At 38.6% G+C, this 12,390-nt stretch overlaps 1 protein-coding gene and 1 pseudogene across 2 annotated transcripts; one reads left to right on the forward strand and one right to left on the reverse strand.

Moving 5' to 3' along the window:
* The first annotated feature begins 1,932 nt into the window (after nt 1-1,932).
* On the forward strand, nt 1,933-3,906 carry LOC125608842. Of its 2 annotated transcripts, none has more exons than XM_048779368.1 (8): nt 1,933-2,112; nt 2,198-2,251; nt 2,325-2,394; nt 2,557-2,647; nt 2,734-2,795; nt 2,863-3,062; nt 3,140-3,308; nt 3,447-3,906. In XM_048779368.1, the coding sequence occupies exons 2-8, from the start codon at nt 2,204-2,206 to the stop codon at nt 3,635-3,637; spliced, it is 831 nt and encodes a 276-aa protein (XP_048635325.1). In that variant the 5' UTR covers nt 1,933-2,112; nt 2,198-2,203; the 3' UTR covers nt 3,638-3,906. The 2 variants fall into 2 exon arrangements, with proteins under 2 accessions (XP_048635325.1, XP_048635326.1); XM_048779369.1 differs by having other exon boundaries at nt 1,937-2,112; nt 2,201-2,251.
* A 102-nt stretch (nt 3,907-4,008) lies between these two features.
* LOC106428842 lies at nt 4,009-5,964 on the reverse strand (annotated as a pseudogene).
* Nucleotides 5,965-12,390: the final 6,426 nt, after the last annotated feature.

The raw sequence follows: 12,390 nt of genomic DNA on the forward strand, positions 1-12,390 counted from the left end.
ATTTTCTTCTACTAATATAAAGAAAAATAAAATAAAATGTGTAACAAATATTCTAGGCTTATTTAACATACATACATACTTATTGGAGCATACTTTAAAAATACCAATAAAAATCGTTGGGCGCCGTTTCAATATTGTTGGGCATGATGAAAAATTGACATAGTCAATAACCAATAATGTGTATTTTCTTATAAAAAAATCTTGGTAAATATAATAAAAACACAATACAATTGAGTGAAAAGTGTTAAGAGTTGCGAAAAAAATAATGTGATCTAATACTCAACACCTGAATTTTGTTTTTCAATCGATTTCACGAATTTTCTTTTCTTTAAAGCTTTTATGATTTCTGGTTTTTCTAGCAATCTAATTATGTTTCTAATTCTTGGTATGATATAAAAACTCTGTAAAGAAAAACAATATTTGGGCAAACTAAAGATCCGACATTGTGTATGGTGTTTTTTTTTTTTATCTTAGTTTTCTGAATTCATAACCATCCACAGTTATTTATTGCATTTGTGTAAAGAAGCTTCAACAATAATTAAGTTCGGCAAGATACAAAACTTTTAATTTCTAAAAACATTCTCATTCCAACAATTTAGTTGATGCGAATCTTAATGATTTAATAATTCTTTTCTTTCAAAATGATATTATTCTATAGTTGTACAGAGATATTTCAGTTCACTAATATAAAAGTTAAAAATGCAGGAACTAAAAATAAATTGATTAAAAAATAAGTGTGAACACATTAAATTATCTGCGGTGGAAATAAAAAACTTAGTATGTAAACGCGTTAATTGTTAAATAATTGTGAAACCAACACGTCAGCATAGTCTAATTGAAATCAATATGAAAGTGCCACACGACGAATATAGTGTGAACACATTAATGACAACTGATTATCTTTTAATACATGGAAGATGATTAATACAAATAGCTACTAACCTCATTTTGAGTACACTTCTATAGTCTTTAGTTGACTAATCATCTATTTTAAATTAATAACTTTGTATAACATATTTTTGCTAGTTTAGATAATTAAAATATTTTGATTTGTGATAATTTGTCATTTTTAATGGTTTGGATATATAACTAATTAAATAGAATCAGCTTTTATAAATATTGGATATTTAGGGGTGGACAAAAAAACCGAACCGAACCGATCGAACCGAACCAAAACCGATTCGAACCAAACCAAAGTCCATTTCAAAACTTTCAGTCGAGATTTTTTCAACCCGAACGGTTCAGTTCAGTTTAAACCGAACCGAACCGATAAACCGAAGTGTTTTTATAGTTATTTAAATTAAAAATATTAGTAGTATCAAGATATTAAAATCCTAAGATTAAGCCAACGTAATTTCCTTTTGCATGAAGGGAATCCTAATATAATTTGATTTCCATGACACTTCGTCTAACTTTTGTAATATTCGTCATTAAGCCCACATAATTTCCATGTTAATTTTTTTCCAATAGCGTATACTTTTAAACCTTAAAATTAAAACTTAAACCAAGTCTAATTAAATAGAATTTAATTTACATATTTAATTTTTGATTATGTCCAACGCAATTATTTCATGACAACCATATTAAAACATGATTTCTTGTACAATAAATAAATTAAGAGAAATCCGATTAAACTGAACCGAACCACCGAACCGAAATACAAACCGAATCGAATATAAACCAAACTGAATATAAGCCAAACCGAATATAACCGAACCGAAATCGATCCAAACCAAACTAACTATAGTTTACTTCAGCTGAAAAAATTCTAGAACCGAACTAACTAAACCGAACTGAACTCAAACCGAACCGATAAAATAACCGAAGTGTCCACCCCAAGATATTAGTGGGATAGCCAATTCAAACTAAAAACAAATCGACTGTTGTAAAAAATTCGAAGGAAAGCTTAAAAGAAGAGAAAAAGAAAACGATTTTATCAAAACCCGACGTAGAAGAGACCTATCCGGCTATCCCTAATTAAGTACTTTTCTTGGTTCGCGTTAGGTTTTTGGTTTTAAGCGGTCACTCACCGTCTTGAAAAATTTTGAATCCATTTTAGCGTCGTCCCTCATAATCAAATCGTGCGTTGTTGCTACTCTCTTGAATCCTAATGTAAGCTCTCTCTTTTTTTCTCTTGAATTTTGCTTCGTCTTCTTCGGGTCGTTATATCCCCAAATTGTTAACTTTGATTCTTTAGTAGGAGATGGAAGCTCTCTACGCCAAGCTCTACAACAAATACACCACCCTCAAGGTTTCATTTCTCATCTTAATTTCTGATTCGGATTTCGAATTTACAAAAAAAAACCCTCTTTTTTCCCTTCCAGGAGAGGATTTTTTCGGAATTGGATGAGGTTAATTTGAATCAAGAAGAGAAGTTCCTTCGCTTTGTTAAAGGTACCACTCTCAGAAAGTCTCTTCCTTTAGCATCTTCAGTCTCTTCACTTACTACTTTCTTCTCTCTCGTTAAGTTAGAATTGCTAATTAGTTAAGACAGAGTAGAGCATCAATGAACCCCTAAGCTGCCTTGTAAACTCTCATTTTGCCTTTTGCTTGCAGCGTCAGAGACCCTGACGCAGCATTTGAGAAGTGAAGACCAGAGTTCGAAGGAGACCATAAGGAGAATGAGGGATGAGATAACTGAAATCACGTATGTGTTACTACTTTGTTAATCTTGCTTATGGAGTCTGTTTTTTTTGTGAAATGTGAAAACCAATGGCTGTCTTTGGTCCACAGATCCGCCAGGCACCAGGAGCGTCTGGAGTTTCAAAACCGTCTTGCTGAAGAAGAACGAAAGAGTAAGATTGATGATTCCTGGTTATGGAGAGTGCCTTTTACTAAATGGGTTTTTTTTTTTAAAAACAGACAAAGCACTTTCGGAGCAAGTTGAGAAACTTAAAGAGCTTATCTCAGAGGGAGTTCCTCAAAGTGGAAGAAAACAAAAGACTCCCGAATCTCATCAAGTTACTACTAGAAGCATGGGGAAACGTAGAAGGCTGACAGAGGATGTGGTAGAAACAGACATGGCATCACCTCATGTTAGCATACGGCAGAAATCAACTACGGTATTAACAAATTGCCTTGCATCTTCCTTAAGCTGAGTCATCAACTTTTGCTCACTAATTCTTGTTCTTGTTTCCAGGAAACTCTCTTGGTTTCTCAACCACAATGCTCTAAAACAGCCGACGTTGGATCAAGTACCTCTGCTGGTTCTCCATTCCAAGCTCTTAGCGAACAATTGACAGGAATGAAACTGTCAACCAACAATGAAGGCGAACGAGTCTGCATTATAGCCTCGCATCCATCAAGCGGTAATCTCTTTTGGCATATTATTTATGTCACTGTATGCTTGCTTTCAAGTAAAATGCATACACTTTCCTGTCATTTACTTCAGTTCTAAAGATTGAACCATTTTTGAATCTTTCTCCCTGGCTTTTTGAACATGACAGGTCTATCATTCAGCTTAACTTTAGTAGATAACTCAACTGGTGAAGAAGCTGAGCTGCTCTACAATGTTGTATCGCTGGGGACATTTGAAAGAGTTGTGCCCAACTGGATGAGAGATGTTATAAAGTTTAACACAAGTATGACTCCTCTCTTCTTCGAACGAGTCTCTCGAGTCATCAAGCCCCGGGATTGATCGGTAATGTACATCTGCCTCCCTTAACTTCCGCCATCATCTTTGATGGCTTCTTAGTTTGGTGTTTCTCAGCTCAGTAGGTGAAAAAGTTAGGGAAGTTTTCATGTATCTATAGAAATGTTTGTATCCCTCTTTAGCTTTGACATTGGTTATGCAGACTTATTGTGTCCTTTCAAGATGTTTTTTTTTAATTGTCTTTTGCTATCGGCACCTACTCTCTTGTAGTTCCTATACTCTTTGATCTAATTTGAATTTTGTGTGATTCAACACTTTAAAAGACAGTATGCACTGAAATAGCGCCTTGATAATTTTTGGAATTTTGGATGTTATTATTTAAGAACCAGAAAGATAAATTGAATGCAAAACATATTATCTACTCAAGTTAAACATATAAAGACATAAACCTTTCTTGTTCTAATACCATTTCTTCTCAAAGGTCTCTGAAAAAAAGATGAACATAAGATCTCAACCCAGAGGCTTCCTTGTTACTCTTAACCCATCATCAAGAACCTACGAACTAGGTACTCTCTGCAGGATTGAAGCCAAAGGGTTTTATGGTTCGAGCTACAGGAGTGCATTTAAGGGGATGAGCCATAGTCAGGTTCAGTTCTCCAGCAGCCTCTTCCAGTTTAACCTCATCCCCTTTGATTGTCCAGTCAAAGCATTGGACCATCATCCCAACTGCAGTTCCTATAAAGATGTATGCTAGATTTGCTCCAGGACAGCCTCTCCTTCCGCTCCCGAAAGGAATGTACTTGTGTGCTTGCTCTCTTCTCTCATCCTCTTCCCCGGTTCCTAAAGAAGCTAGAAACCTCTCCGGCCTAAACTCATCAGGATCTTCCCAAGAACCAGGATCCCTCATCACAGCATAAACATTAACCAAAAGCGTTGTGTTCTCCGGTATGTAGAAGCCTCTGATTCTACACTCCTCTCTGGAGGTCCTTGCAAAGAGTGGAGCTGGTGGGTGCAGTCTAAGCACTTCTTTGACCACTGCTTGCAGATAAGGAAGGCTTGGTAAATCTGTTTCTTGAATCAAACTTGTTTTCCCTACAACTGATTCAATTTCTTTTCTCAGTCTCTCAAGAATGTTGGGGTTGTTCACCAGCTCAGCCATTGCCCATTGTGTAGTTTGCCCCATACTATCAGTCCCTGCAATGAAAAGTTCCTGCACTTGTAAAAAAAAAAAAAACTTCTTAGTCTGGATAATTACTTTGAATATTTCTTAAGGAGGGGAAGAAACACTTACAATGAAAAAAGTCTTAATATGGTTCCTAGTGATCTTATACTCAGCATTTTCATCTCTAAAAGCTTCCAACAATACGTCCATCATGTCTGCACTTTGATGCTCACTCGGCTTCTCTTCTTGGTGTTTCACTAGAACCCTCTCTAGCAACTTGTCAAACCTGTCGGAGACACTCAATATATCCTTCTTGAACAAAGAGATTCCGAACTTCTTGAGCGGCCTGTGAAGCAATGTTGCCAAGAAAATCTTCTTAAACAAGGCAAATGACTGGATAACTAGACCCCTGGCTGTCTCAGCCTCACCATCTTCCTCCAAACAATATCTGCTTCCCATGAGCATCTTGAAAATGATCTTGTTACTGACCTTCATTGCTTCCTTGCCAATATCAACCATCTCCTTATCCATTGCCTTGCCAAGCAGGTTAGCGTAAAACCGCTCTAGCTCATCGGCACGGATGCATCGTGACCGCTCGAGTGCCTGAGATCCGAGCAGGTTTGTGACGAGGAGCTTCTTCATAAACTTCAAGTAATCTCCATGGGGAGCCATGAGGAAAGTGGAGGATCCGAACAAGAGTGACTCATCAAGCGGAGGGAGGCCACGGAACGAGACGTTCAGGTCGTGCGTCTTGAAGATCTCGGAGGCTACTGAGGATGAGGAGACGAGGACGATGGGGACATTGAAGATGCGGAGGTAGAGGAGTGGTCCGTGCTTGGAGGAGAGTTTCTGGAAAGACTTGTGGATAAGAAGAGAGAGTAAAAGATGAAGATGACCGATGATTGGGAGAGAGGGAGGGCTCGGAGGCAAATCAAACCTCTGTGGTTTCCTGACGTAGAGAGAGTAACAGAGAAGTGACAAGAGGCATAGGAGGACGAGAATGAAGGAGTTTTGAAAGTCTACGTCCATAGTCGGTGCTCAAAAAGCGAAGGAGATGCCGTTATATTTTCCTTATCGGAGAGTCTTGAATATAATATTGTACGGCCATGCTTAATACATGTTATTATTTCTTTGATGGACGTGAAATAATGGATAACTGTATATATACTTCTTTCTTGTCAGAAGTTGGAACTTTTCTCCTTTGGAGTTGTATAATAATTGGGTTTGTTTTTATGTTGTTTATTATTTGCCAACAAAATTGGAGCCTTGCAAGTGTTTTGAAGTCACTTCAATCATGCATTGTACACCTATATTACTGTGTTCATTTTTCCCGTCACATGCGTATGGAGTCTTGTGGATGCAAAACCGTATAGGGAGTCTTGTACCTTTTGTGTAATCCAACGCTTGAATAGCCAGTATGTGTATATGAAGGGCCTCATCACAAATGGCTACTAAACTGTTAATAGTAATTTCCAAGCCTGAAGAAGCGTCTGGATTTTTGGGAATTCAAAATACCGGTAAGAACATGCAAAACCGGCCTGAAATTTGTAGGCCCTAAAACCATGATTAACCTGAGGTTCTTAGGTTCTTAGCGGAAGTTAATAAACCGTTACTTAATTTTTAACTAAAAAACTAAAACCGGTTTTTAAAGTTTTTATTTAAGAACCGGTTCTTAGTTTTTTAAGTTAAAAGTTAAGAAATAGTTTCTTAACTTCGCTAAGAATCTCATCTTAAGAATTTTGGGTTAATCATGCTTTAAAGCCTAATTATTTTTCTGATCCCCAGAACCTTGAGAATTTTCAAGATTTGTTATAGTAATTACCAAGCCTGATGAAGCGTCTGGATCTTTTGGAACTCGAGATACTAGTAAGAACAGGCAAAACCGGTCTGAAAATTATAAGGCCTAAAACCTAATTATTTATTTTATTCCCAAAACCATGAGAATTTATTATCATGGGGAAGAATTGAACAACGGATCTTATCTATACATCTACTAGCACCACCACTAAAGCTACTTAATTATTTCTACTTGGAATTAAATAATATAATTTTTCAAAGTCCCAAGCCTATATGCATTTAGACCCAGTTCTGAAAACATGGTGTGTCATATCCGATGGTTGTCATAAAAAATTTCTTCAAAATAACGTAAACTCAGTTTAAGTTTTATTCCAATGATTACCTTCATTTATTCCCTCAAAATAGAATACTCCAATTCTACTATTAATAGCAATTATTAATTCTAATAATGCTATTTTTTAGAAACTTACAAATTTTACCCAACTATAATTTTTATTTTAACTAAATCTTTATTTTATACATAAATTTCGTTTCTATAATAATAAACAATGATTTATATTTAATTATAACTGTATTAGCGAAAGTATTACTAAATTCAATAAAGTATAAAACACAAATATTTAATCTTTTTGATATAAAATAAAACTATATAAAAATTTAAGCATCAATTTGTTAATAAAAAGTTCAGTAGTAGAAATAAGGTTGTGAATAGTGTTTCCTCAAATCTTAAGGGATACTATTATAACCTAATTTTTCTTTTAAAATGATGTACTATTAGAAAATATTTTCTTTTACTTTTTTGATGTATTCCCTCGGAATGATGCACTATCAGAGATGATCTTAGGATTGTTGAAGCTTTATGTATGACAAACTATGGTCTATTGTGGGTTTTGTTTGGTTTGTTTATGTTAATTTATATTAAAAGTAAAGATATATCTAAGGAAAAAATATTATTAAAGAAACATAATGTATATGTTTAGGGTTTTTTTTTATAGCTAAATTGTAAATATCATTCTATAGAAATGAAGGTTTGGTTACAATATTAGTTGCACCAAGATTTGTTTTAAAAGCCAATCTGATTTTTAAGGGCCGCAAAAAATTCAAAAAACCCCCTAAAAATCTAATAAGTTAGCTCAAAACTTCTAAAAACATGGACAGCTTGAAACTAACTAGAATTCTCGGACAAAAAAACAACAATTTAGGACTCCTAAAACCAAAGCACTTCTTGCATAGCTAGACTAACTTTCAGATCAAGAGTATAGACTGAAAGGATGCTCCGTTGAACTCACCTAAGTGGCACCAACAGCTTCAACGGCGGTGGCTGGCTTCCACCCCGGGACACCGCTGGAGGAGGTCATCAACAGGACAAACCTTTAGCTATCTCGACAAAGAGCAAGTTGTAGACCCGAATCGACACCGACGGTCAAGCTCATGCGGTCTATCCAGGCTCCATCCAGCCAAGCGACACATAGGTACGACAAGGATACTGGTGATACAAAAAGCTAACTGTCAGAGCAAAGGTTTACAGGAAATGAAGCACAAGGAGTAACAAACTCCATGAAGCACAAGGAGTAACAAACTCCTTGAAGCAGACGATTCAACCGGTGAGAGAAAATCTTCATCTTTCTGCAGGTGACGCCGAGAAAAGGGTTGTTCTCAAAGCCATCATGAAGAGCATCAAAAGCAAGAAGGAGAAAGACAATCGAGAACCGGGAATCGGGAATCGCCATGGCTGTTGTCTCTTCACCTATTCACTCGACCTGAGAAAAGAAGCTCTACGAAAACCTTGGACAAGCAGCTAGCGGAAACCTACTGGAGCGAAACGACAGGTGCAGGAACGGCGACGACAGCTATGCGTCTGATGTTCCGGCGGTCTCGGATCTTATTAGGAAAGTGTATCTTAGATAAGGTTTATCTTACTAAACCGTCTTACTCTTGTGTAATGTTTCCTATTTTCTCTAGGGTTACGTCTTGAAGTCGGCTCATGCCTTTGTATATATACTCACGTTATGTGTCAATACAACACACAAGTTTACAGTTTACAATATCTTCTCGAGTTTACATGGTATCAGAGCATAAAGTTCTGTGACCCGAGTAGTTTTTTTTTTCCGTCGTTCATAGTCTTTGTTCTTGGTAAGAACAACAGTCTGAAGTCATGGCCGACGGTGACATGTCTTCCGCTACCAAAAGTTCGTCTGCTCAAGTTGAGCAAGGTCAAGGTGGTACCGTCAACGTACCGACTCCGTATTCTCTGTTTGCATCCGACAACCCAGGAGCGGTGATAACATCTGTGATGTTTACGGGTGACAACTACAATGAGTGGTCCACGGAGCTAGTTAATGCACTTAGAGCAAAACGAAAGTTAGGGTTTATCGATGGAACAATATCAAAACCTGCCATTGATGATCCCAAATTCGAGCTCTGGTCGTCTGTCAATTCCTTGATCGTTGGCTGGATTCGGTCGTCCATTGAAGCCAGGGTACGATCAACAGTCACGTTTATCTCTGACTCTCACAAGTTGTGGGAGAACTTGAAAAAGCGTTTCTCTGTGGGAAACAAAGTTCGTATCCACCATCTTAAAGAACAGTTGGCGTCTTGCAAACAAGATGGACAGTCAGTAATGGATTACTTTGGTCGTCTGGCTAAGATGTGGGAAGAGCTGGACGCATACAAACCTCTTCCACCTTGTACTTGCAGTGCAGCAGCTGTCTACGAGAAAGAAAGAGAAGAAGAGAAGGTCCATCAGTTTCTTATGGGTTTAGACGAGTCGCGGTTTGGTGTTGTGTGTCAAGGAATTATTGCAACAGACTCTTCTATTGATTTAGGAGATGCGTATTCTAGAGTCGTTCGTGAGGAGCAGCGTCTTGTCTCTTCAAAAGAACGTGAAGTTCAGCAGAGTGCAGTCGGTTTTGTGGCTAAGAAAGAAGCATCCGACACACAAAATTCTGGTCAAACAAGAAAAGTAGTTCATTGTTCTCATTGTGGACGTCGTGGTCACGAGAAGGCAAATTGTTGGCAGCTAGTAGGTTTCCCCGACTGGTGGGAAGAGACACCACCAAACCGAGGTGATAACAGAGGAGGAAGAGGCGGTCGTGGTCGTGGAAGTTACAGCTCAGACCGCACCAAGACTAATGGCACAAAAGTCCACAATGCTCATGCTACTTCTTCGAACTCGTCATTGTTTCCAGTGTTCACCGAGGAACAGTTGAAAGCGCTCACTCAGATGATTAATGAGAAAAACAGATCGACTGAGAGGCTGACTGGTAAGCTTTATGGTGATCTCATTCTAGACACAGGTGCCTCTCATCACATGACAGGAGAGCTTTCGTTTCTAGAAAACATCACGAGTATTCCATCCTGCCCAGTTGGGTTTGCAGACGGGAATAAAACTTATGCGACCCACACCGGCGTCTTTCGCTTGTCCAATAGCATTACGTTACATAATGTGTTATTTGTGCCAAATTTAAACTGCTCCCTTATCTCAGTGTCAAAGCTACTGCGACAGACGAATTGCTTTGCTCTTCTAACCGACACTATTTGTGTTTTACAGGATCGTTTCACGAGGATGCTGATTGGAGCAGGTGAAGAGAGAGATGGGGTTTACTATTTTAAAGATGTTATGGCTGCACGTGTTGAAGTTTCTGACAAGTCTACTCGCTCAGTTGATCAGTTTCGTTGGCACCAAAGGCTTGGACATCCTTCGTTTTCAGTGTTATCTTATTTACCGTTTGTGTTAGACTCTAAAGCTTCCAGTCCTTGTGACACTTGTTTTGAAGCTAAGCAAACTAGAGAAGTTTTTTATGAAAGTTTAAATAAAACAACAAAATGTTTTGAGCTTATTCATTGCGATGTCTGGGGTCCTTACAAAGTTCGATCTTCATCTGGTGCTGTCTATTTTCTCACAGTGGTTGATGACTTCTCACGAGCAGTTTGGACTTATTTGCTCCTTGAAAAGTCAGAAGTTCAAACCGTCCTTAAGAATTTTTGCAAGATGACTGAGAAACAATTTTCCAAAGAAGTTAAGGTTGTTCGCAGTGATAACGGAACCGAGTTTATGTGTATGTCTCGTTTCTTTCGTGAGAATGGGATCATACATCAAACTTCTTGTGTGGCTACTCCTCAACAGAATGGACGAGTAGAAAGAAAGCATCGCCACATTCTGAATATTGCACGTGCTTTGCTGTTTCAGAGTAACTTGCCGATCAAGTTTTGGGGGGAGGCGATTTTGACTGCAGCATACCTGATTAATCGAACGCCTTCAGCTGTGCTTGGTCATCGCTCACCGTACGAGCTTCTGTATAATGAGAAACCAAGTTACTCACAACTCCGTGTCTTCGGGAGTCTCTGTTTTGTTCATCATCGATCGCGTGATAAAGATAAGTTTGGGAAACGAAGTCGGCGGTGTGTTTTTGTTGGCTATCCTTATGCACAAAAAGGATGGAAGGTGTTTGATCTTGATAAACACGAGTTCTTCATCTCCCGTGACGTTGTGTTCCAGGAATCAGAGTTTCCTTACTCAGCACCAACACTCGTTTCTATTAACAAAGAACCCGTCGTTTCAAATACAGAACCAGACGGGGATTGGGAAAACACTAATCTACCTACCTTAGAAGACAGGGGGAGCTCGTCAGGCTCAGCAACTCCTCCTGTGGCCACAGTTGCAGAGCAAACAACGCCATCGTCCTCTCCTACGACTGATGTTGGGGCTGTCGATATAGACCAACCTCCGCTGAATGTTGTTGCTCCTGCATCTCCTGCTGCTCAAACACCAGTTGTGCAACCGGTAGAAGAAGTCTTCGGTCGAGGACAACGACCTCGTGTTCCGTCTGTTAAACTCAAGGATTACGTTATGTACAATGCCATACATCTTGAAAACCCATCTCTCACATCCGCCTGTTCTTCATCGCATCCTCATGAGACCGTCCAAGGTAACTCACTATATCCTTTAACTGATTACATTACTGACGAGAATTTTTCAGTAGCACATCGAGCGTTTCTTGCTGCTGTTACTGCTGGAGTAGAACCAAGATCATACTCTCAGGCAGTCAAGGATAAGATTTGGCGTGGTGCAATGAAACAAGAAGTAATTGCTCATGAAGAAAGTGGCACTTGGGATATCGTCTCTCTTCCGAAAGGCAAGAAAGCAATTGGTTGTCAATGGATTTATAAATTAAAGTTTAATGCCGATGGCACAGTTGAACGTCCTAAGGCGCGTCTGGTTGCTTGCGGAAATAATCAAGTACAAGGTGATGATTTCTCCGAAACATTCGCTCCAGTTGTTAAGATGGGCACCATCCGCAGTCTACTTGCTCTTGTTGCAGCAAAAGGATGGGAGGTCCATCAGATGGACGTCCATAATGCGTTTCTGCATGGTGATTTAAATGAAGAAGTTTACATGCGGTTACCACCTGGTTTCACTCACTCTGACCCAACTAAAGTCTGTTTGCTTCGCAAGTCCTTATATGGACTCCGGCAAGCTCCACGTTGTTGGTTTGAAAAGCTCACAAACTCACTGTTAGAGTACGGGTTCCTTCAGTCATATTCAGATGCTTCTCTGTTCACATACACAAAAGACTCTAAGGAGATTCGTGTACTCATTTATGTTGATGATCTGGTTCTTGCGAGTAATGATCTTGAGCTTCTCGTCAAGTTCAAAACTTACTTAGGTGAGTGTTTTAAAATGAAAGACTTGGGAAAGCTCAAATACTTTCTTGGCATTGAAGTGGCAAGGTCCAAAGAAGGTATCTTTCTCTCTCAACGAAAATATTCTTTAGACATTATTGAAGACACGGGTCTTCTAGGCTGTAAACCAGTCACTATTCCCATGGAACAGTATCAT

Source organism: Brassica napus, chromosome A5 (assembly GCF_020379485.1).
Source record: "Brassica napus cultivar Da-Ae chromosome A5, Da-Ae, whole genome shotgun sequence".
Classification (NCBI taxonomy): domain Eukaryota; kingdom Viridiplantae; phylum Streptophyta; class Magnoliopsida; order Brassicales; family Brassicaceae; genus Brassica; species Brassica napus.